Here is a 25,705-nt window from a genome sequence, read left to right on the forward strand (position 1 = left end):
AGACATAGATTCGATCCCTGACACAGGAAGATCCCACATGCCTCGGAGCAACTAAGCCCACGTACCACAGCCATTGAGCCTGTGCTCCAGAGCCGGGGAGCCGCAACAACTGAGCCCACGTGCCACAACCACTGAAGCCCGAGCGCCCTACAGCCTGCGCTCTGCAACAAGAGAAGCCACCACAATGACAAGTGTGTGCATTGTAACTAGAAAGTAACCTCTGCTCACCACAACCAGAGAAAAGACCTCACAGCAATGACGGCCCAGTGCAGCCAAGAAGTAACATTTTTTTTTTTAATTAGAAGGGGACGACAGAGGATGAGATGGCTGGATGGCATCACTGACTCAATGGACGTGACTCTGAGTGAACTCCGGCAGTTGGTGATGGACAGGGAGACCTGGCGTGCTGCAATTCATGGGGTCGCAAAGAGTCAGACACAACTGAGCGACTGAACTGAACTGAATGAAACACAAATTTGTAAAAGCTGGGCAAATGCCTCCAACAGCATAAATCCATAAAATAATATTTTCATTAATAATCTGACATGAAAAAAAAAAATCTGACATGCTTCCATAATAGTTTCTTCCCTAAAATTTCTTTCGGCTGCATACTTTCAAAACCTGCTCCCTATGAAACAAGAGAAGAATTGAAAGATCACTTAGTCTTACCTCAGGTATCATTGAATTGACTTTTTAAAACTGTGTATTGCTGAGACAGTTTCTTTCTGCTTTAAATATTATTTTATTGATGCAAAGTGAGTTTTTAAGATTATCAAGTTGGGGAAACTCTGAACAGTTTCTTTCATATCTGTAATATCTGGAAGGGTTTTTCACATACTACCTCGGAGCCTCCTATGTTTCAAATCCTGCTTCTTCTCCATGAGCCACATGCTTCAGTGGCCAGGTGCCATCAGACATAATGTTAGTAAAACCTCTGCCCCTGAAGCTTCCTGTGACAGTGACAACTGGAATATCTCTAGAAGCCTTTTCACATTGGATGGGGAACAAAATCTTGTGACTTTTGAACCACACAAATATATCCCTCTCTACCCTAACTAAACAAATCTCAAATCAACTTCCTCTTCGTCAGTTCCCTCAAGTTCCCATAAGCCCTCCCAGTTCACTAGCCACCAGGAGAAGTATTTTAGAGGGAAAACAAAGTCAACAGCTATTTGTGTCAAAACAGCACCCTCTTCCACATTTTACAAAAGCACATGACCCTGTGAACACACTGCTAGGACACTTTCCAGGGCCTTGACCAGAGCCTGTCCAGGTGAAGGGCTCGGAGGCAGAGTCATCATTAGCCTTGGGTGCATCCACTTCCGTATGTGGTCATGTAATTGGTGTAGGCACTGAGGAGACAGAAGATGTCAGCTCAGTAAGTTTAGTTCAGTTGCGTCCGAATGAACGCAGCACGCTGGGCTTCCTGTCCATCACCGACTCCCAGAGCTTGCTCAAACTCATGTCCTTCAAGTCAGTGATGCCATCCAACCACTGCATCCTCTGTCATCCCCATCTCCTCCTGCCTTCAATCTTTCCCAGCATCAGGGTCTTTTCCATGTCGGCTAGAGAATGTATAATGCACACCCGGGAACTGTCCATGGTTAAGGTCCAGAGGCTTTCCCAAAATCCACTAAGTTATCCCCTGAAAGAGCAGGCCAGTGTCTGTAATGACCAAGGGCATTAACAATCAAGAAACAAACCACACCAGCCAAGTAGAAGTCATGTCTGCCTCTCTCTGCCATTCCCTCTCCTTCCCAACCATGAAGCAACCAGAAAACAGCATCATGAATGGGAGACAAGGGGAAGGTAAGAAATGGGGGTAGAGGGTGGGGATTAAAACTACCAGCATGGCTGAGAGGAGGGTGAAGAAAGACAGCCACCCAGGAGTCAGATTGAAGGAGGGGCTCCTCTCAGTCCAAGCTCAGAGACGATACCTACCCTCCCCATTCCCCCCGCCACCCCCGTCTCCTGCACCTAGGTCAGGTTTTAGCTGTGGTCAAGGGAAGATGTCCATAGGTGGAGGAATGGGACTTTTTCATTCACAGCACATAGGAGTTTCTAATGAGGTTCTGATCATTTATAACTGAAAGCAACAGAAAGCTGTGAAATCTTCCCAACTGAAGCAGAGAAACAGAACAGATTTAGAGGACAATGGTGGAATTAAGCATTTTCCTGATTGGACCCTAATGAGCACTTCCTGTTCAATCAACTGCCTACATGTAAAGAAAGAAGCAATTGCTCTTGCTGCAAACAGGGTAAGACCAAACTCCTCAGCCTGGCATGCAGGAGCATCCATCCTGTCCTCCCTGGCCTTCTCTGGTCTGGCCATCTCTTCACCACCGTGATACAACTCAGCACACCCCGTCAGCACTGTCTCCCTGGACTTCTGACTCATGCCTTGAATACCCTTCCCCTCTTGCTATCTATCTCCTTTTCTACCTTCAGGGCAAGGTTAGATGCCATCTCCTCAAGAAAGCTATGCTTTACAGCCTCAGGCAAATGAGCAGTTCCTTCCTCTGAGCTCCACCACATTCTTTATGGGCCCTTCTTAGGGCACTTAACACACTGCAGGATCTTCTATCTGTGTCTAGTTCTGGCTTTTCCCCTAGGCTGTCATACTCTTATACGTCTAGTGTTCTTTAGTCAAGCTTATACTACACTGTCTTTAATACATACTCCAGAACAAATGCTTTCAGTAAATGTTAGTTACATGAATGAACGCCTTCCTTTTTTTGCCTCATGTAAAAGAATTATATTGGTGGCTCAGTGGTAAAGAATCCGCCTGCCAATGCAGGAGATGCAGGTTTGATCTCTGAGTCAGGAAGATCCCCTGGAGAAAGAAATGGCAACCCACTCCAGTATTCTTGCCTGAGAAATCCCAATGGACAGAGGAGCCTGGTGGGCTACAGTCCACGAGGTCACAAAGGAGTCAGATATGATTTAGCAACTAAACAACAACAGAAGTGTACAATTGGCTGCTAGTTCTGTGGAAAGAGGCTCCCTTTTCTTAGTGAACACATTCACCTGATTATTACTACTGTTTCAGAATGCTTGAGCCATCCATCCCCAGTTCAGTTCAATTGCTCAGTCCTGTGCAACTCTTTGTGACCCCATGAACCACAGCAGACCAGGCCTCCCTGTCCATCACCAACTCCCAGAGTTCACTGAAACTCATGTGCATCGAGTCAGTGATGCCATCCAGCCATCTCATCCTTTGTTGTCCCCTTCTCCTCTTGCCCCCAATCCCTCCCAGCATCAGAGTCTTTTCCAATGAATCAACTCTTCGCATGAGGTGGCCAAAGTACTGGACTTTCAGCTTCAGCATCAGTCCCTCCAATGAACATCCAGGACTGATCTCCCCTAGGATGGACTGGTTGGATCTCCCTGCAGTCCAAGGGACTTTCAAGAGTCTTCTCCAACACCACAGTTCAAAAGCATCAAAAGCGCTCAGCTTTCTTCACAGTCCAACTTTCACATCCATTCATGACCACTGGAAAAACCATAGGCTTGACTAGATGGACCTTTGTTGGCAAAGTAATGTTTCTGCTTTTGAATATGCTATCTAGGTTGGTCGTAACTTTCCTTCGATGGAGTAAGCGTCTTTTTTAATTTCATGGCTACAGTCACCATCTGCAGTGATTTTGGAGCCCAGAAAAATAAAAGTCTGACACTGTTTCCACTGTTTCCCCATCTGGTTGCCATGAAGTAATGGGACCAGATGCTATGATCTTCGTTTTCTAAATGTTGAGCTTTAAGCCAACTTTTTACTCTACTGTTTCACTTTCCTCAAGAGGCTTTTTAGTTCCTCTTCACTTTCTGCCATAAGGGTGGTGTCATCTGCATATCTGAGGTTATTGATATTTCTCCCGGCAATCTTGATTCTAGCTTGTGTTTCTTCCAGCCCAGTGTTTCTCATGATGCACTCTGCATAGAAGTTAAATAAACAGGGTGACAATACACAGCCTTGACGTACTCTTTTTCCTATTTGGAACCAGTCTGTTGTTCCATGTCCAATTCTAACTGTTGCTTCCTGACCTGCATATAGGTTTCTCAAGAGGTAGGTCAGGTGGTCTGGTATTCCCATCTCTTTCAGAATTTTCCACAGTTTATTATGATCCACACAGTCAAAGGCTTTGGCATAGTCAATAAAGCAGAAATAGATGTTTTTCTGGAACGCTCTTGCTTTTTCGATGATCCATCCCAGGAGATGTCATAATCGAGGGGGAAACCTGAAATAAACTCTTCCATTCGCAATTATTAAGTCATTTCAGTTTAGAAAATTGCCCAATCAGGCACAAATAACAAGCAATCCTCTTGGGTGAAATGATCAATATTTAAACAACATTACCAGAGAGCTCTGGTGATTTTATGAGGGGAAGAAAATGCTCTAAGGTTCAAAGATTTCAGACTCCCAGCAAGTAATAGCTAAGTTATTGATGACACACAACTTTCCCCAGGTCAATCTCCCTGAAAGTATTCTTCCTTCCCTTCCTTCTGCAACACAGCCAACTCCTCTGAGGTATCAGATCTTTGTTTTCACTAATAACCTAATTTACTTTTAATCAAAGTATCACAATCAGATAAACTGAGAAATCGTACTCTAAGAATTGCTTGAGGTGGAGATGTGGATTGTTAAAGATATTCTGATTGCTGTACAATTCCATTGATTTTAAACCCTGGATGTTGCCTATCTCCCTTGAATCCTAAACATTTGAGCTCATCCTAGGTGTTCGAAAACCTCTGCCTTTATCAAGTTTCCAAATGACTTTAAGCCAGATGGACTTGTCATTCCTTGTATGAATCTGTCTTTAGAACAGGGTAATGTTCACGAGAAACATGTTTTCACAGCTTACTAGGCCAGAATAGCATTATGGATTCTCTTTTTTCAGAGTTTGAGAGTCATAACTAGAGGGTCATAACAATATTCCAGAAGCTTAACTTTGACATGTGTCATTTGTTAGGATTATACAACACAAATTACACAGCAATGAAATCTGGTAAGGCTTCCATTAGAGGCTTTAATGAATACAATAGAAAAAAATACTTTCCTGGAGTATGTTTTGATGTACATTTTATGTCTCCCTTAATAATTGAAACTATATTTGAGCAACAGACTTTTAAGTCACTAGGCTACTCTCTCCCTGGACACAGACCTAGGAGAGGCCAGCTTCTCTATCTAAAGTTCTGGAAAAGTATGGATAAGAAGGAAGGAGGGTGGGGATGGGATCCAAATGTAAGCAGTAATTGCTTGAGATAAAAGAACAACTCTAGCCCGCCATACTCCTAACTGCTACCAGGTTGAGGTGACTGGTGAGGAGAGTTGGTAGAGGTATGGCTATGCCACCATATGCTGAATACGATTTGTTTGTGGCACAGAAGACAAGTCTTCCTCCTCCTGTTTTAAAACCTGAATAATACAGTATAATATTAATGCAGCAGAACCGCAGAATTCTGTTTTCCTGAAAGAGCACTGCTAGAAGGACAGCACTTCCCTTTATGCCCATCTACTGACCAGTCACAATACTGTTATTTCTCGTCCTCTCGCCGGCACCACTTCTCACGACAACCTCCATTTCATCGATTGCCAGTTTGACGGAAAACTACAGCCATCCTCAGAAGCACTCCTTGGCTTTTCAAAACTGATTTATATGTCCCTCCTCTGCTTCTATAGCATTCTGGCCAATCCTATCGGGACACATCGCCTCACACAATAAACCTGGTTTTCTTTTCTGGCCCCTTCTCTTGACTATGTGCTACTTAAGGAGGAGAACTGCATCTATGCAACTCTGTGTCCCCAAGGTCCAACGTAGTGAATGACAATAAATGAACACCTGACTTCCCTGGTGGTCCAGTGTCTAATGCTCCACACTCCCAGTGCAGGGCCCCCGGTTCAGTGTCTAATGCTCCACACTCCCAGTGCAGGGCCCCCGGTTCAGTGTCTAATACTCCACACTCCCAGTGCAGGGCCCCCGGTTCGATCCCTGGTCAGGAAACTAGATTCCACATGCCCTAACTGAGAGTTTGCATGTTGCAACGAAGATGGAAGATCTTGTGTGCCATGACTAAGGCTCAATCAAAGCAGTCAAATAAATAATTTTTTAAAAAAGAATGCTACAATATTATTAAATTAAAAAATTGATGAATCCACGAAAAGAACAAATGCATGTAGGAGTATCATAATAAATATAGGTGTACTCAATTCTGGAAGTCTGCTTGTCCTGAATCTTCCCTGTCAAGCAGATAACACAATACCCTCCAGTCTCCTTGAGGTCTGTCACATTTCTCACATGTCTGCTTTGAGTACCCTACTTGGAGTAAATTCCTTATCCTTTGCAATGAAAATGGGAAACCATGAAGAAGAGCTGTATCAGGCCTCACAGGCATTGGGCTTGCTACATCTGGGTACCCAAGATGCAAGTGGACCCTAACAAGACCAATGTCCACAGAGACCCAGGACTCACTGTCACTGAGTGAGGGAGTTTGTCATCAGGTTGAAAGAAACAGTGTGCCTGGGAAAGAATAAAATCTGATGACTCCACCCTTAGAAATGAAAGATGGGAGCAGGACCTCAAGAGAACTTCTGGGCATCCATGTGCAAAAGGTGAAAGCAAGGTTAAAGGCTACGGAAACTAAGATTTCTTAAATCTCTGCCATTTGCCATAATATATGATTTTTGGTTATTTTATGTCTTACTGCTAAAGCCAGGAAGTCAATAATCAAAAGGAAAACTCCCCAGAAAGAAAGAAGCTCAGGGTACATCACATCCTCAGTCAGGCCCCCTGCTCAACTGCCTGGCCTCATGCGACCCCTCCCTCAGTCAGCCTGACTCAGTCCCCAGGGAGGGACCCGCCTGCTTTTACCCTGTGTTATGGCTCCAGATTGACTTCCTCATTCCCCATCCCACAGTGCTCAGGACAACATACTGGTCTGTGATCAGTGCACCATATGCTGCTGCTGCTAAATCGCTCCAGTTGTGTCCGACTCTGTGTGACCCCACAGATGGCGCCACCAGGCTCTGCCATCCCTGGGGTTCTCCAGGCAAGAACAATGGAGTGGGTTGCCATTTCCTTCTCCAATGCATGAAAGTGAAAAGTCAAAGTGAAGTCACTCAGTTGTGTCTGACTCTTTGTGACCCCATGGACTGCAGCCTACCAGGCTCCTCTGTCCATGGGATTTTCCAGGCAAGAGTACTGGAGTGGGATGCCATTGCCTTCTCAGTGCACCATATACATGCACTCTATCTTTTATCTCTTCCTATGAGGAGAAAGGAGAAGGCAATGGCACCCCACTCCAGTACTCTTGCCTGGAAAATCCCATGGACGGAGGACCCTGGAAGACTGCAGTCCATGGGGTCGCTGAGGGTCGGACACGACTGAGCAACTTCACTTTCACTTTTTACTTTCATGCATTGGAGAAGGAAATGGCAACCCACTCCAGTGTTCTTGCCTGGAGAACCCCAGGGACGGGGGAGCCTGGTGGGCTGCCGTCTATGGGGTCGCCCAGAGCTGGACACGACTGAAGTGACTTAGCAGCAGCAGTAGCATGGGGAGAAAAACCTACAAACCCATCCTTTTACCTCCTAACTGAGGACATACCTGATTTATCATCTAAGATGAAACACTTTTGAAAGTGAAAGGGAACGCTAGTCATAATTATACTGGGATAGTAGTAAATTCTACCTCTCCTAGGCAAATCCAGAAGAATGCTCACCCAACTTGTAACACCAAAACAAAAGTAAACACTGACAGAACCAATGGAAGTGCAGTCAAGGAAAAAAACAGAGTCTCAAATTTAAAGAGGGAGAAAACCCCTTTTCTCATCCTCCTAAGGCCTGCTCTTTCATAATACATAAGAAACCACCTTCCATGGGGGCCCCATAGGCACAGCAATTTAAAGATAGAACAGCTACAGCAATATCATTCATAGTAACTTTTTCTGCCCTTGAGGATAGGGACACTTTCCTAATGCAGTCCCAGCCCAGAAGACCCCTCACAGCCCTATCTTCTTGGGGGTGGGAGGTGGGGGGACAGAATATACTGGCCTCTCTTCTACCAAGTCATCTCTACAAATGTCCTCAAGGCTTCTCAGCCAATGGCTCAGGATCTTCTACTTTGGCTTTTTGCTGGTGAACAGAGAAACTTTTTGTTCATGTCTACAGATGGCAGCGCTCTAAGCAAAACTCGGAATTATGTAAGCCAAATAGTGGTGTATCCATTTGCTACTAAATATAAGCCCACGATTCAATAACCAGTCAGAGCTGACCATGAAAAGTAACATTAAATCAGAACCAGAGAAGTACTCTTTCGTGGAAAACCCCATGGATGGAGGAGCCTGGTAGGCTGCAGTCCATGGGGTCGCTAAGGGTTGGACACGACTGAGCGACTTCACTTTCACTTTTCACTTTCATGCATTGGAGAAGGCAATGGCAACCCACTCCAGTGTTTTTGCCTGGAGAATCCCAGGGACAGGGGAGCCTGGTGGGCTGCCGTCTATGGGGTCGCACAGAGTCAGACATGACTGAAGCGACTTAGCAGCACCAGCAGCAGCAGAGAAGGGTCTTATGTATCTATTCTGAATCAGTAGATCGCATCCTTTCAGTCTGAGTCATTTACCCTTTTTCAGGAGGTAGTTTATACATCCCCACTTTCAAAAAGTGTTGAGGCAGCTGACACTAAACTATGAGCACATGTTCATAAGACAAAAAACTGACACCAGAAAATACAGAAAACAAAGATTCAGAAATAATACAAAGAAGAAGAGCATTATGTCAACAACAAGAAATTTACTCTTCAGTTTCTAGTTAGTTAGGAGACTTGAAAGAGGAATGGTTGATCTGTTGGAATTAAACTGTTCTATCAGAAAATACATTTTTACCTGGATGCTATAGGGAACTGTGCCCACGACTGATTGCTATTAAAGTTATATTTCAAAGAAACACAAAATACTCCTCCTTCTCCTTACCTCATTCCCCAAGTACAAAATTGTCCTCTCTTCTAATCTTTCACTCCTCCTAATTTGAGTCACAGTATAGATAGCACAGGAAATATATGATTTTCCAGAACACTCAGATAAGGCAATAGGCGATCCTATTTTGGAAAATGAGAGACCAGTGACATTGAAGTCTGTCTCCTAGCCACTGCCTCAGGAGTAGGGTAATTACCAGGAACACTGAAATGAATCCTTTAGAGAGGTACTATCTTGAGAGGCAGGAAATGAGAGGGCACGAGAAACATGAAACGTGTGCCTTTGAGCTGATACATTAGCAAATCTCTGATGGCAAAGGTTCACGGCTGCCAAGCTGGAGTGAGGAACAGGGAAGGAAGGGCAGCCCTGATCACTGATTGACACGAGTTCCCAGAGCAGAGCAGCGGGATTATTTCAAGGCACCTCAAGTGGGATTTGATTGCACATCCTAATGAAGCAGCAGTCTAAATGATTCCCATTTCCTGGTGGCCAGGGTGGTTATAGAACTGACCAGTAATCTGTTGCCTCAGAAGTTTTAACGTTTCTGAATTCAAAGCAGCATCTCCTGGTGAGTTGGAAGTCCTACATCTGATGAGTCCTGTAATTGAAGACCCACATCACCTTGCAGCAGCCACTTCAGGTCCACTGCATTTTGTGCTCAATTTACTTTTTCACTTGAGGTGAAAAATCTAATTATATGAACAACAAATAGTGTTATTTTTTTTGCCTCTTAGCAAAAGCCCCATGTTAAGTGTCACCAATTATTTAGCTAATCATAACTCTGTGCATGGCACTGATAATCCCTTAAGAGCATCAAACTATTCTGGGTCAAGAAGCTCACTCTCCCTTAGTTGCTAATGAATTTCTTTTCTTGGATTCATCAGGTACGACCCCAGAAGCACGTCAAGGAGCTCCTTTAGCATAAAAATTGTCACCTGGATAGACTACATACACTGTGGCAGGCAGAAGAAAGTTTCACATTAGACAGAACTGACTTCAAGTCCAGTAGATTTACTCATTCACTAATTTAGTAACACACCATTTGAAAGTTGCTATTTAATGCCTACAAAGCTTACTATTCAAGATGATTAAACCTTGGAGATTTGCTGTAGAATGCTGTCCCCAAAGTCACCAATGTTGTATACTATACTTAAAACTTGTTAAGGGGGTAAATCTCATGCCAAGTGTTCTCATCACAATAAAAAAAAAAAAAATTCAGCAAATACTTATTGAGAGCCTACCATGTAGCCAGTGCTACCACTTACTAATTATGTAACATGACAAAAACTACTTACTCTCACAATCCTTATTTTCTCTAAGTGCAAGGCAGACATCATAGTATTTTGATTGCATGGCTGTTTTAAGATCAAAAAAGACTGTAATAATTATAACTGATACAGTATGTTTAATGTATTTAGTGTTGACTCTGTGCTAAACACGTATACCAAGCATTCCACACATACGAACATAATATTTAGTTTATAGTAGCTATTCAACAACCTTCATTTATTTCTTCCTCTTCCTAAAGCACTCTGAAGAAATCACTTGCTAGACATTAGCACTGTTTGTCTCAATTTTTCAGAAAATCTTACGCTGCTCTGCTTCTTTGAGACAAAAATTTAATTCACTATTAGCATGGGAGGTGAAAAGGCCATCAGGAAGATATAAATATGCTGCAGTGCGTGTATACCACAGGAGTTGGATGACTTCAAAACGGTATTTCTAACTCCTTTTGCAGTCTGTTTATGAAATAAGGAGGTGATAGCAGTTTCCATTGTGAAGCTTGAAATCCATCAAACAAAAAAAATAAAAGGAGAAATGAGAAAAATATCTAACCCATCTTGCAGTTCATTTCCTTGCCATTTCTTATTTTTTTTACCAAGAATATCCTCAGGGTGAACATTTCCCAGCAGGCAATCCCTCTTTTCACACAATCAGCTTACTTTGGAGATTTTCCCCTTATGTTCCTCTTGTTTCCTCGTATTTTTCTGCGTGTCAGACTGTGACAAAGAACAACTCAGAAATACTCAGTTGGAGTAGTTGACATGGTAAACGACAGTCCACAGGCCAAATCCAGCCTTTTCCTGCCTCTGTACAGCCCATGAGCTAAGAACAGTTTTTACATTAACAAATGGTTAAAATAAATCAAAAGAATAATATTCAATAACAGAATACTATATACAAAAACCAAATTTTACTACCTATAAATAACAGGTGGCATCACCAAGATAAGTCTTTCCTGATTTCCTCTCCGCATCATAAGAATAAGTAACAACTACTATTGGACAATACATGGCTGAGAAAATCCTGCAACACAGGAACAAGGCTGAAGCATATCCCTTCCACCACAGAGACCAAGACAGACCACATTAGAAAAGTAAAAGATCTGCCGACACAATGACCACAGGCGTCCCAAGGGGTAAATGGTAAAGAATCTGCCTGCCAAATGCAGCAGACACAAGAAACACAGGTTCAGTCCCTCGGGTGGGAAGATCCCCTGGAACAGGAAATGGTGACCCACTCCAGTATCCTTGCCTGGAAAATTCTGTGAACAGAGAAGCCTGGTGAGCTACAGTCCATAGGGTTTCAAAGGGTTGGACACGACAGAGCGCATGCAGGAGCACGCACACACACACACACACACACACACACAATGACCACATTCCCCTCCCCCAGGTAGACATAATACCACACCAAGAGGTCTCCCTTGAGAACACAGTTCTTCATGAGGAAAACAGAGCCAAGGGCGGACCTGCAGCTCCTCCAGTGTTGTGAGTCACTTTGTGAGCTTCTCTAGTCAGGCTGGGCCACCCGGGGTCTCTGCAGAATCTGCAGGGTTTGACCAATGGGAATTTGATTGAGACAAAGAAGGGGGAAGGACTTTACAACAATCAGAACTTGGATCTTGGCAGACCACTTTCCCACCTGCAGTGTGGAAATAGTAGTACCAACCAGCAGCTTGGCTCACGTGCAGAGCTAAGAGTTTAGTTTCCTGTCTGACCAGGTAACGCAGCAGGATTCCTGATTCAGGCCCTTAAAGGAAGAACCTTTCCAGTCCTGGAGCCTGATCTGTCCCCGCCCAGAAAGAGGGGTTGAGTCATAGCCAGGTTCACAGCTAAATGTAGTCCTTGGCCCTAACTAACCAGAAAGGTTAGCCACAACACCTAGAAGTAACTTAACGAGCAATGTCCAAGCAGAGAGTATAGTGGGCAGAACTCATCATCTAAGAGTAAAGCCAGGGGCACTACTCAGCCAGGAACTTGGAGAGCAGCTTGGCTTGAGTCAAGATCACAAAGAGCCTTTCCAGGCTTGAAGACCTCCTCTGCTCCACCTAGGCAGGGCACCTAATTCATAATCCCACCTACTGCTGAGTGTATTGTCTGGCTCCTCCCAACTAGAAAGTCTAAATAGGAACATCCAGAAGGCTCCTTGAAGTGGGCCTTCCATTCTTCACAGGCAGAGAAGCTAACTCACAGCCTAAAGCAGACTTGCTTTAGATTTAGAGACACACATAGGCTGAAAGTGAATGGTGGGAAAAGATATTTCAAATAAATGGCAAAAAAAAGCAGAGGTAACTCTACTTATATAGGACAAAACAGACTTTAAATATTGTAAAAAGAGACAAAGAAGTTTGTTATATAATGATAAAGGGGTCAATCCATCAAGAAGATATAACAACTGCAAACATTTATGCACCCAACATCAGAGCACAGAAATATATAAAGCAAAAGTTAACAGAGCTGAAAGGAGAAATAAACAGCAATACAAAAATGGCTGGGGACTTTATTACCCCCATTTTAAATAATAAATAGATCACCTAAAGAATCAATAAGGAAACAAGCAGGCTTGAACAACATTATTAAACAATACTATAGAAACACAAGAGTCAGACATGACTGAGCGACTGAACTGAACTGATAGAAACACAAAGGATTACGAGAATCTACTAAGAACAGCTACACTCTATCAAAACTGGCCAACCAAGAAGAAATAGAAAGATTCTTAGAAACTAATACTCAACAAGGTAATCAAGAATACTCAGTGGAGAAAAAATAGTCTCTTCAATAAATGGTACTAAGGAAATAGGATATTCACATAAAAAAGAATGAAACTGGAACCCTATTTTACATCACTCACAAAAACTAACTCAAAAATGTATTAAATATTTAAATATAAGCATGAAAACCATAAAACTCCTTGAAAGAAACTTAGGGAGAAAGTTCCTTGACATGGGTTTCAGCAATGATTTTTTGGATAAGACATCTAAAACCCAAGTAACACTATCAAAAATAAACAAGTGAGGCTACACCAAACTAGGAAGCTTCTGTATAGCAAAACAATAAATCAACAAAATTAAAAGACAATCCAGAGAATGGGAAAAAATATTTGCAAACTGTCTATTTGATAAGAGCTTAATATCCAAAATACATAAGAATTCATGTAACTCATTAGCAAAATCATCATTATAATCCAGTCAGAAAATGAGCAAAACACCTGAACAGAAATTTTTGCAAAGATGATATACAAATGGCCAACAGATACATGAAAAGGGGCTCAAAATCACCAGTCACAAGGGAAATGCAAATCGAAACCACAAGATACCTCCTGAGGTTTAGCAGAATGACTATCATCAAACAAAAAGGGATATTCAATATTGAGCAGGATGTAGGAAAAAAGGGAACCCTTGTGAACTGTTGATGGGAATGTAAACTGGTACAATCACTATGGAAAAGAGTATGGAATTTTCTCAGAAATGAAAAAGAGAACTACTATACAATCAAGAATTCCACTTCCGGGACTCTACCTAAAGTTGAAGACGTATCCCCTGTGTTCATTGCCGCATGATTTACAATAGCCAGGATATGGAAACAACTGAAGTGTTCATTGAAGGATGAATGAACAAAATATCATTTGGCCAAAAAAAAGAGAAGGATATCCTGCCATTTACATGGCTGGACCCTGAGAGCGTTAAGCTACGAGAAGTTAGAGAAGACAAATACTATATGCTCTCAGTTGTACGTGGAATCTAAAAACAAACAAAAAAGCAAAAATCGAACTTATAGGAAAAGAGATTAGACTGTGATCACAGAGGCAGAGGGTGGGGGTAGAGGGAATTGATAAATAAGTACTAGTTATAAGGTAACGAGTTACAAGATTAAAAAGTACCAGGGATGCAATGTACAACATGCTGACTATAGTTAGTAATGCTGTGTGACATGTTTGAAAATTGATAAGAGAGTAGATCCTAAGAGTTCTCATAACAGGAATAAAACAAACATTTTTTTCTATTTTTTTTTAAATCTATATGAGATGATGGATGTTCACTAAACTTACTGGGTCATTTCACAATAAATGCAAGTCAAGTCATTGTGCACTATGTCTTAAACTTATACAGTATTATATGTCAGTTATAGCCTAATAAAACAAAAGAAAAAATAAAATTGTCTTTATTATATCTCAAGATATAAATGTTCATATGTCTGTATGGAGATAAGTAATATTCATAAATAAAGTTTAATTAAGAAAACATTCTTGTTTTTTCACTTTCGTATTATCTATGGGTTCCCAGGTGGTGCTAGTGGTAAAGAACCTGCCTCCAATACAGGAGACATAAGAGATGTCAGTTCCATCCCTGGGTTGGGAAGATCCCCTGGAGGAGGGCACGGCAACCCACTCCAGTATTCTTGCCCGGAGAATCCCATGGACAGAGGAGCCTAGCGGGCTCCGATCCATGGGGTCACAAAGAGTCAGGACTAAGTGACTGAGCGCACACACACACACACACATACTCACAGTCATTTTGCCAACAACAGTAGAGTTGAGTGGCTGCAACAAAAATTATACAACCAAGCTTAAAGATATTTACTATCTGACCCTAGATAACAGGCTGCCCACCCCTGAGTAAACAGTACAGGTTGAAAGATCACTGGACAGCAAGATCAAACCAGCCCATCCTAAAGGAAATCAGCCCTAACTATTCACTGGAAGGACTGATGCTGAAGCTGAATCTCCAATACTTTGGCCACCTGATTCGAAGAGCTGACTCACTGGGAAAGACCCTGATGCTGGAAAAGATTGAGGGCAGGAGAAGGGGGCGACAGAGGATTAGATGGTTAGATGTCATCACCATCTCAATGGACATGAGTTTGAACAGACTCTGGGAGATGGTGAAGGACAGGGAAGCCTGGTGTGCTGCAGTCCATGGGGTGGCAAAGAGTTGGACACGACTGCGTGGCTGAACAACAAAAATTAATTCATATACGAGGAAGACAAAACATGTATAGATCATCTCAGTGAACAAAGGCAAAGGCCATGCTTTAAAAGCAACATTGCAGAAGGTCTGTGGAATGCAGCACTTTAACACACCTAATTGACTGAAATCTGCCAAGGAGGAGAGTTTATCCATTAGCAGTAGATAAGAGTTGTTGAGTGAGGCAATTTTCATTACTTCAGGGGTTTCTAGGAAACTGCTGTTTCAGGAATGTAACGCATCAGTCTTGGAGTTAGGGCTGCTGGTGACCCGTTGATGGGTTCAGTTAAGTTGGGTCCATACCACTTCCTTTGAATTTCTGTCTCCCCTTAAGTCTACTTCAGATTCCAGAAGAACTGAGTTGACCATGGGAATCTTGACTTTCTTCTTGATTCTGTATCACCAGCTGAATATCTGCTTAGGATATTGGCTGCACAGTAACATATAATTAACTATGTGTCAGACAGAGAAGAACGTCAAAAAGTGTGAGGGCAACCAAAAAGCCATCAGGAAAACTGAAACCCAGTTTGTGCGTAGTTTTCTTTTCAGTCGGCGTGTGTGCTAAGTCACTTCAGTCGTGTCCAACTCTTTGCAACCCTATGGGCTGTAGCCCACCAGGCTCCTCTGTTCATGGGATTCTACAGGCAAGAATATTGAAGTGGGTTGCCATGCCCTCCTCCAAGCTATCTTCCAACCCAGGGATCAAGCTAGTGTCTCTTAAGTCTCCTGCGTTGGCAGGCAGGTTCTTTACCACTAGCACCGCCTGGGAAGCCCAAGACCTAATCAAGGGAGTAAGTTCCATGGTTAACAGCAGTTAACTTTAAATAATCAAGAGGTCTTTCCTCTAAATTCATAATGGCTTTGTATTCCTCAAGTGTTTATCCAGGCACAACATGATATTTTAGACATTGTACAAGCTTTCTGTGATTGGTTAGTAAATAGTTCAGAGAAAATCTATTACTCAGGACTATTGTTGCTGGCAGGGGTTTCCCTGGTAGCTCAGATGGTAAAGAATCCACCTGCAATGCAGCAGACTGAGGTTGAATCCCTGGTTGGGAAGATGACCTGGAGAAGAGAAGAGCTACCCACTCCAGTATTCTTGCCTGGAGAATTCCATGAACAAAGGAGCCTGGTGGGCTACAGTCCATGGGGTCACAGAGAGTCAGACACGACTGAGCGACTAACACACATGGTTGCTAGTTAGGTCTAAGTTGGACTACTGGGCTACTGTACCGGGTTAAGTATAAGTTAGGTTTCTAACACTTAAGCTGATTCATTTGCTATCTGGGTCTTAGTCTTAAATTGAGGATCAGACATTCTAGTTTGGAAACTTCGAAACAAAGTAACCCTAACCCTAACCAAATACACTAGTAATATTCAATGTTACAGATACATCCTCGTTAATATCAGGCTCTAGATAAATTAGTACTAATTGAAGAGGAAGGGTGCCTTTGAATACATGAGAAAGTAAAATGGCCTTATCAAAAGTAGAGGTCATGTTTTGATGTGGCAAGCACAGGAGGGTCATCTGAACAACAGATCTAGTTACACACACACACACGCCCTGAGAGTTGCATCTGGAAGGTATACAAATGTGCTGTTTATGATAAATAGTTGCTATCCATCACCTTGCTGATTTGACTATGGTACAGGACAAAAGCTGGTGAATTAAACGGATCTTGTAATGATCTCTGCATAGTTTCATGAGAAATAACTGGACCACAGCTTGCATAATTCCAAGTCCATTTTAACCCCTTTCCTGTGAATTTCTTTGAGGATCTATAAGATATATTAATTATAGCAGTTAATTATTGTGGTTATATTTCTGTGTTGACTATAAAATGGAATGTGGATATATATGCATATGGCTATAAGAACTTTACAAGAGAAGTCTGGGGCCAGATGTCCACCCAAGAGCTGAAAATTTTGCTGTTAACCATTGAAATTGGTTGGAAATGATATAGTTAGGAAACTTGAAGAATTTAAGTGAAAGAACTTGATAGAAAGGGGGACAGAAAAGTATGATAAATGGCATAGTCAAGAATATTCATTTTTTTACTCTGAAATAAAACTAAGAAGACAATTCTTCAATTAGACTTAATACTAAATCTCCCCAGTGGGTTTTTTTTTTTTTTTAAAACAAGCTGGATATCACTTACTATAATCTAATAATATTCATTAATTTGCAACTAAGTTTTTCTGTCCGAGTTACAACTTCAACAAGAGTCTAGAGCTTTCTTTAGAAGCCAGGACATTTAAAAGCATAGAAGTTAAATTCCTTTGTAGTCTAGGAATTTTTTAGTTATCTTATCCTGGGAGTATGGAAGTCCTATTAATAAACACTTCATAAGTCAATCAAAATAGGAACGCCTTTAAATATGAACCTTTATAATGTAATCTATTAATCCCCTCCCAAAAAGGTAAAATTATTTCCACGTATTTGCTCATAAAACCATGAACACTCACAAAGTAAAGGAATATTATCAACATCCTGGTTAGGTAGCGAAATTTGGAGGTCAATATTCTCTATAGTAAAGTCATTTTCCCTGGTACTGATTCTTGGGCAGCTATCTTAATCTGGGAACAAATTTTCCTAAATCCAACATAAGGAGGTTATAGTTAGGGCCATTTCTCCCTATTTCATAGAAACTATCTTCTCTAACATTATTCCAATTGGACTGTGCATTAAGATAGGGTCTGGACTCTAAGGGTTTTTTTCCCCCTACTTTTTTCTAACCACTCAAAGGTTTTCTCCACATCTGACTTAGCTCATTTGTGAATTTCTTTAAAATTGTTCTATTACATTCAAGAGAGATGAAAAGTTTATGCACTCAGAGTGCTTCAGATTTTTCAGGTCTTAATGAAGGGCCATGAAACTCCGGAGAAACCAAAAGTAATACTTTCTATTCAACCAGCATTTTCTTTTCAACACATTTTCATTGCTTATTTTAGTGTAGTTCCATTGCTCATATATTTTATGTAAAGTAATTTGTATCTGTAATCCCATCTTCCTAATTTACCCCATATTTTTTATTCAAGCATTGTAAAACAAAAAAGGAAAACTCACTTGGAATTCAGAAATATTTGTTTTTCAATCCAAATAGAAATTAGATTGATTCTAAATTCTTTTCATCTTTGTATACAGTTCTCTTTCAATGGCACATACAACTCAAGAAGAGATTCCTGAAGCGCACAGAAATGACAGCTTGTAAATTCTAAAGGTTCTGGGGGAGAGAGAAAAAGAGTGCATGCCTGTACACAACTGAGACAGAAACAGAGATCTGGCCATCGACACAAAAGATGCTATAAATATGAAGAGACCATTGGAAAAAAAATATTTTTTATGAAAAAAAGAGCTTTTAAAGCTTTTTGTTTGTTTGTTTACAGACACATACAGAGAAAATCAGCAACTTCGGTTGCACATTTGTATCAAAAGCAAGCACAGACACTGTAGGTCCATGACTTTACGTTGCCCTTGGAAATCTTCACGGACTTTCATTTGTAAACATTGCTTTCACGATGGGACATCCTACCTAGGATTACAGCTCCACCGGTGCTTCCAGGTGCTGGACGCCAAGAGTCCTAGAGAGCAGCAGTCCCCAGCCTCTCAGGCGCCAGGGACCACTTTCATGGAAGACAATTCTTCCACAGGCCGGGGGTGGGGCTGGGGGGAGCGGATGGTTTGGGGATGATTCAAGCACATGACACTTATTGTGCACTTTATTTCTATTATTATTACATCAGCTCCACCTCAGATCCCGAGGTCGGGAAGATCTGCTGGAGAAGGGAACGGCAACCCACTGCGGTATCCTTGACTGGGAAATCCCATGGACAAGAGGAGCCTGGTGGGCTGCAGTCCATGGGGTCGCAAAAAGTCAGACACAACTTAGCAACTAAATGTCAACAGAGAAAACTGGTAACTTCAGTTGCACATTTATATGCAAAGCACATCAGTGGACATTGTAGATCCATTGCTTTATTTTGCCTGAGGAAATTTCATAGACTTTCATATGTAAACATCAGTTTCACAGCTGGAGCATCCTATCTAGACACTGCAGACAAAGAATTTGCCAAAAAGGGAAAAGCAAAGGAAATGACACAAGCAACTTAACCTCATGACTGAACTCACTAGTCACTGGCCTGAGTAAATGCAGTCAGATTAATGGCAAAGAGACAGATGGCTTAGATGTCAAACGATACTAGAATCATCATGACGGACATGCAAGAATCCTAGCATCAAGAGACAGCCAGAGGACTCCCGACACTTAACAGATATCAGATTCCCTGTTGTTGGACCATGAAATTACAAAGACCAGATGAGCAGAGTAAAACAACCCTTTCCCTATTACTGCCACGAATAGAAGGAATGGAATGACCATGCAAAAATTATAACCAGGACAAAACTACACAGGGCCAGGAACCAAATCCCATGCATGCAGGTTAAAACTTACCTGCTAAATAGGCAGATTTCCTCAAGACAAAGAGGATGAAAAACAGAGCAATCAGTGGTAAGCCATGAACCTAGCAGTAGACAGTTAAATGCAATGGATAATGAGAGGCTGTTTAGTAATACCATTGCACTATAATTGCTAAATACATTTACAGAACTCATTTTATCTTAAGGCTCTAGAAAATGCTCTTTGATTAGAAAATGAGTCATTTGACTTAAAAATTGAAAAATAATTTGCTAATTATTTTACCATATACCAGGAAAATTTAAACTCCAATAAAAAAGTAACCAGGGTTTAGTAAAATGGTTAGATAAAATATATTAAAAATTATTTCATTTATAAGAATTTCATAAAAAATTGTTATGAAGTACTGATATATGAAAATAAAAATATTAAAGGCTGATACACATATCAACGAACCACCTCAAACACAAAAATTTCAGTTGTGTCAAATGAAGTGCTGGATTAGAAGTTCTGCCAATTTCTTCCCTACACATACAAGTGTTGTTCAGTTTTTCTGCCGTCAACATGTATTATTTAAATGTATGATGTATGTATGTATTAGCTCAGTTGCTAAGCTGTGTCCAACTCTTTTGTGACCCCATGGACTGCAGCCCGCCAAGCCCCCCGTCCATGGACTTTCCCAGGCAAGAATACTGGAGTGGGTTGCCATTTCCTCCTCCAGGGGATCTTCCTGACCCAGGGATTGAACCCATGTCTCCTGCGTCTCCTGCACTGCAGGCGGGTTCTTTACTGCTGAGCCACCTTTTAACCAGTGCTCTCCAAATTGAGCTCCAGTCATCTGGGAAGAGGGCGGGAGGACAATGTCGGGGAAGCAGTGATGACTGTACTGGTATAAAATGGTACAAGTTGATATATCAGGTAACGAGAGAAAATTTGAGAACTTTGATTTATATATAAGGACTTCTTGTCCTTATTTTAGAGAAATGCTTATCACTTATAGCAAGCCAACTATCCTGGAAGTTCTACCACAAGGAGGGAACTTGTGGGTGACATCTTCAATCATTTGCTCACTTTTAATGGATTGTTTTACACTTCATTTCTGCCTCAATAAATGGATTTGAAGATTATATCATATCAATTGATAGAAGCAATGCAATACTTTGTAATGAGACAGTAAGTAATCATAACTTTGTTCTACACAGATATTTATTGTGTAGTGGCAAAGTTTGGTTTTTTTTAAGTAACAGACCTTAAAGATAAATTATACATTTTTCATTTGCCAAAATATTTTATAAAATAAAAAAAATTATCCTCAATTGGTCTTCTCTGTAATAAAAAGAGGTAGTCAGTGGTTTATGATCATAGCTATTGAAAAAAAAAAACACAAGTAGAATTTTTACTTTCAAGTTAAACATGACATTTTTAACATTAACATTTCCTGCTTTTAAAAAGAAACTTATAAAAGACATAGCATCTTTTGATTTGTTTGTAGGAACATCACTAATGTAAAACCAACATCAAAGATGGGAATTTATGAGCCAAATTTTGACAAAAATCTCTGCATAGTTGGTTGAAGAAGACTGTCCCAGAATCTCACATAGCATTTCCAAGTACCTGCCTGGCCCAAAGAAGTCTTTTAACAGATGTCTATTAAATAAGTGACATGCAGGCACAGAGTCTGTATTTCTATATTTCCTATAGTGTCTCAGGCCTGGCACATTACTCATTTTAAGTACCAATAAATTGCTAGAGTCAGGCGGTCAAAGATTACTAGAGTTGAATGGATTACAGGATTCTTTTTTTCAGATAAATTAAATGACTTTTTCAAGAACATAACTCTTCCACCTTGATTCTCACATAGCCCTGAGGAGTTTGGGTGTTAATTTCAAAATGCATAAATATTTTTCTATTCCCGCTTCCTCCTTGGCAAGACAATTTGATGTTCTGGAAGAGCACAGACTGACATCAAACTCCCAGCCTCAGTCCTCCGTATCAGTTATCTGCTCTGCAACCTTCAGCAGGTCACTTAGCCTGTGAGCCTCAGTCTTCCCAACTGCTGAGACTGTCAGTGATCTGACACACATGCACACAGCAGATAGACTGCAAAGAGCAACGTCAGTTTTGCTTTTGCTTGTTGTTATTCCACAACTGTCTGCTGCCGTGGGATAGTCCCCAGATTACGCTCCGGGAAACTGGCAGCCCGAGTTAGGAAAGTACTGAGTTCCCTGGAGGGCAGCCTGGACTTGCCTGCAGCACTTCAGTCTCTATCTCTTTGTTCCATTCATCTTTCAGCTGTGAGTGGATTTTCTTCTCTTAATATTAGTTTGGCTATTTTACCATGGACAAATCCCCCAGCTACATCTGTGTGTATAACCTAGTCTCTCTCAAAAGAGAAAAAGTGCCCTTCCCCGACGAGAGAAAACACACTTTCAGAGCTGCTCTCAACTCTGTGTTATCACCTCCTGTCTCGTTTGCTCGATGGCAAAACCTAAAGGTGTCTCATTTTGATTTTTTTCTATTCTTTATCTCCCACCCAGAAAGAGCTCACCCAACACCTCCTGCTTCAGAAAAATTGCTTTCTGATTCTGTGAAAACATTTACTCTGCAGTACACACCTCAGTCCCTTCCTGTTTTTCTGAGAAGACAGTTCTCTTTGTTGCTTTTCAACTTTGGAGGAAAAATTCAGTGAATCTCAGCGAGCTGTAAATCCTGTCATTTGCGAATGTTTCCGATTGAGGTAAATGTAGAAGATGCTTATTGAGCACCCAATATATACCGAGTCCTATACTGAGCATTTAAAGATAAACAGATCACAGACCCTCGCTCTCAAGTTCATACAGGAGACCAAAGTGTTAACCATCACACGATGGTGCCAAGAAAGCCGTGGTAGAGAGATGGGTCTAATTTTTAGCCTTTTTATTTATTTCTATCCTGCTCTGCTTCAGAAAAGATTTACACTTTTTCAAAGTACATTTACTGCGTTTTATGTAAAAAAAAAAAAAAAAAACTACATTTACTGTGTTACTTTAGCTTATGTTTTACCTGTCCAAGAGAGCAAGCACTGAACCAGAGTTAGCCAGAACACTGACAAAATGCAGTCATTCGATACCCATTTCCGAGAGAACATGAGGGAAGAAAGAACAATCCAGAAGAAACACCACGGCTGATAAGAACCTGCCAATAAGGTGACAGGATGGGAGCTGTTTCCACTGAAGACAATACTATGTGAACACGTGAGAGTTGGTGTGTTAGTTTTCTATCGTTACATAACCAATTACCACTGACTCTGCAGCTTTAAACAACAGCTGTTTATTATTACACTCTAAGTCAGAAGTCCATCCTGACTAAGCAGGTTTCTTTATTCAGGGTCTCACACTCAAGTTGTGAGATGGGTTGAGTTTCCTATTAGAAGCTCTGGGAGAAGAATCCACTTCTGAGCTCACTTGGTTGTTGACAGAATTTGTTCCTTGAGGCTGTGTGCCAGGGTTCCCATCTTCTGGCTGGCCACTGGCCTCAGATCCTTACGAGTCAACTCTGTCTAATTTAAAGCCAAGCAACAGACCATCTCTCTCCCATGGAATCCATCTCCTGCTTCAAACCTCAGACATCAGGAAGAGCCCAGTCCCTTTTTCCCTAATTCAGTGTATTTAAATTGAAGCACAGCTGATTCACAATGTTGTGTTACTTACAGGTGTGCAGCACAGTGATTATGCACACACACACTCTTCAAATGTTTTTCCCTTATGCATTATTACAAACTACCATTGGTTCCTGTGCTACATAATCAGTCTTTGTTAGTTATCTACTCTATATTAGCATGTATACATTAATCGCAACCTAATTTATCCCTCCCTGTTTTTCCCCTTTGGTAACCCATAAGTTTGTTTTCTATGTTTGTGGGTCTACTTCTGTTTCTAAATAAGTTCATCTGTATCTTTTTAAATTTTAGATTCCACATGTAAGTGATATCTGTCATTCTCTGACATACTTCACTTATTACGATAATCTCTAGGTCTATCCAAGTTACTGCAAATGGCATTATTTCATTCTTTATGGTTGAAGAATAATAGTCATACCACATCTTCTTTTTTTTTTTTAACTGATCTCAGTATTTCTTTTTTTTTTAATTTTTATTTTTAAACTTTACATAATTGTATTAGTTTTGCCAAATATCAAAATGAATCCGCCACAGGTATACATGTGTTCCCCATCCTGAACCCTCCTCCCTCCTCCCTCCCCATACCATCCCTCTGGGTCATCCCAGTGCACTAGCCCCAAGCATCCAGCATCATGCATCAAACCTGGATTGGCAACTTGTTTCATCTGTCAATGGACATTTAGATTGCTTCCTTGTCTTAACTATTGTAAACAGTACTGCAACAAACACTGAGATGCAGGTATCTTTTTGAATTATAGTTTCCTTCAGAGGTATGTCCAGGAGTGGGATTTCAAGACCATATGTGCTATGTGCTACGTTACTTAAGTCGTGTCTAACTCCGTGTGATCCTATGGACTATAGACAGCCAGGTTCCTGTGTCCACGGAATTCTCCAGACAAGAATAATGGAGTGGGTTGCTATTTCTTCTCCAGGGTATCTTCAGGACCCAGGGATCTAACCTGCATCTCTTAAGTCTCCTGCATTGGCATGCAGGTTCTTTACCACTAGCGCCACCTGGGAAGCCCGTTTGGTAGCTCCACTTTTAGTTTTTTCCAGTCCCTTTAAAGGAGTCATCAAATTATGGCATATTCACAAAAGGCAATCCCCCTTTCTTAAAGTCAACATGCCATATGACATAAACTCATCCTAGGAGTACTATCCCATCATATTCAGTCATATCCACACTCAAAATAAGAGGACTGTATAGCACACAGACACCAGGAGGAGGGAAAATTGAAGGTCATTTTAGCATGTCACCAACCACAGTTGGGTTCTTCTTCTGGTATTGAGAATGTCACACATCTTAAGGACTCTAGGTGAGGAAAGGCAGGTAATTGTGGACAGAAGACTGAGTGGGTTATAGGGTCTGAGAGACAGAAAAACATACCAAGAAGAATAGTATAGGAAATCTATGCACTTTTCAGATCAGAGATTATGCTGTCAGAATGAGAGATTAAGTTGAAGCAAGTATTCTCAAATGAATTAGAGCTCTTGGAGATGCAGGTTCAACCCCTGGGTCAGGAAGATCCCCTGGAGAAGGAAATGGCAACCCACTCCAGTATACTTGCCTGGGAAATCCCATGGACAGAGGAGCCTGGCAGGCTGCAGTCCATGGAGTCTCAAAGAGTAGGACACAACTAAAAACAGGCTTAACAGAAACTGAGCTCTCTTCGCAAGAAAAAGGCAAAACAGACTTTGGGGTCCCAATTCCAACAATCCACCAAGTGTCCTCACAAGATGTTGTATTCAATTTAAAGTTAGAAATAAACATATACCTAGCCTGGTGTCTAATCAGAAATGCACAAATTTAAGAAGAAACACTTGGAAAAAACCAAAAGGGGGGCAGGAGAGAAACCTTCATGTATTTGATAGGCCATTGCAGAGATGAGGAAGCAGATTTATCAGCTAGTTTCAGGGACAGTGGTGTGCCAGCAAAGACATGACAACCAGCTGCCCCAAGATTCCCTGATTAACAGTAGCCTTTATAGAGTCCCTTTTCATACTGTTCATGGGCTTCTCAAGGCAAGAATACTGAAGTGGTTTGCCAGTGGCTTCTACAGTGAGATAAAAAAGATAAGAAACAGAGATATAAGACAGCCTTCTTCACTGCTCAATGAAAAGAAACAGAGGGAAACAATAGAATGGGAAAGACCAGAGATTTCTTCAAGAAAATTAGTGATACCAAGGGAACATTTCATGTAAAGATGGGAACAATAAAGGACAGAAATGGTATGGACCTAATGGAAGCAGAAGATATTAAAAAGAAGTGGCAAGAATACACAGAAGAAACACAAAAAAAGATCTTTGTGACCCAGATGACCACAATGGAGTGATCACTCACCTAGAGCCAGACATCCTGGAATGTGAAGTCAAATGGGCCGTAGGAAGCATCACTACGAACAAAGCTAGTGGAGG

The 25,705-nt window shown here is 41.3% G+C and overlaps 1 protein-coding gene across 21 annotated transcripts in view; it reads right to left on the minus strand.

Moving 5' to 3' along the window:
* The window catches only part of LOC147366685 (uncharacterized), a 361,042-nt gene that overhangs the window by 98,205 nt on the left and 237,132 nt on the right, over window positions 1–25,705 (minus strand). For 3 of the 21 annotated variants that reach the window (XR_015169457.1, XM_086414899.1, XM_086414898.1), the window contains exons 4-5: window positions 19,669–19,738; window positions 11,720–11,796 (exon numbers count right to left, since the gene is read on the minus strand). The exons of 12 other annotated variants lie outside the window; for them this stretch is intronic. Coding sequence is in view for 3 of the 9 variants with exons in the window: in XM_086414899.1 (XP_086271025.1) it covers window positions 11,720–11,796; window positions 19,669–19,738 (147 nt within the window). In the remaining 6 variants the exon portion in view is untranslated. Of the gene's footprint in view, window positions 1–9,035; window positions 11,513–11,719; window positions 11,797–19,668; window positions 19,739–25,705 lie in introns of those variants that run through there. 6 more of the 21 variants (XR_015169459.1, XR_015169458.1, XM_086414900.1 and 3 more) reach the window with 4 other exon arrangements.

The sequence above is a fragment of the Bos grunniens genome, chromosome 8 (assembly GCF_055505025.1).
Source record: "Bos grunniens cultivar Pamir isolate PY7600 chromosome 8, Bosgru_T2T1.0, whole genome shotgun sequence".
Lineage (NCBI taxonomy): Eukaryota > Metazoa > Chordata > Mammalia > Artiodactyla > Bovidae > Bos > Bos grunniens.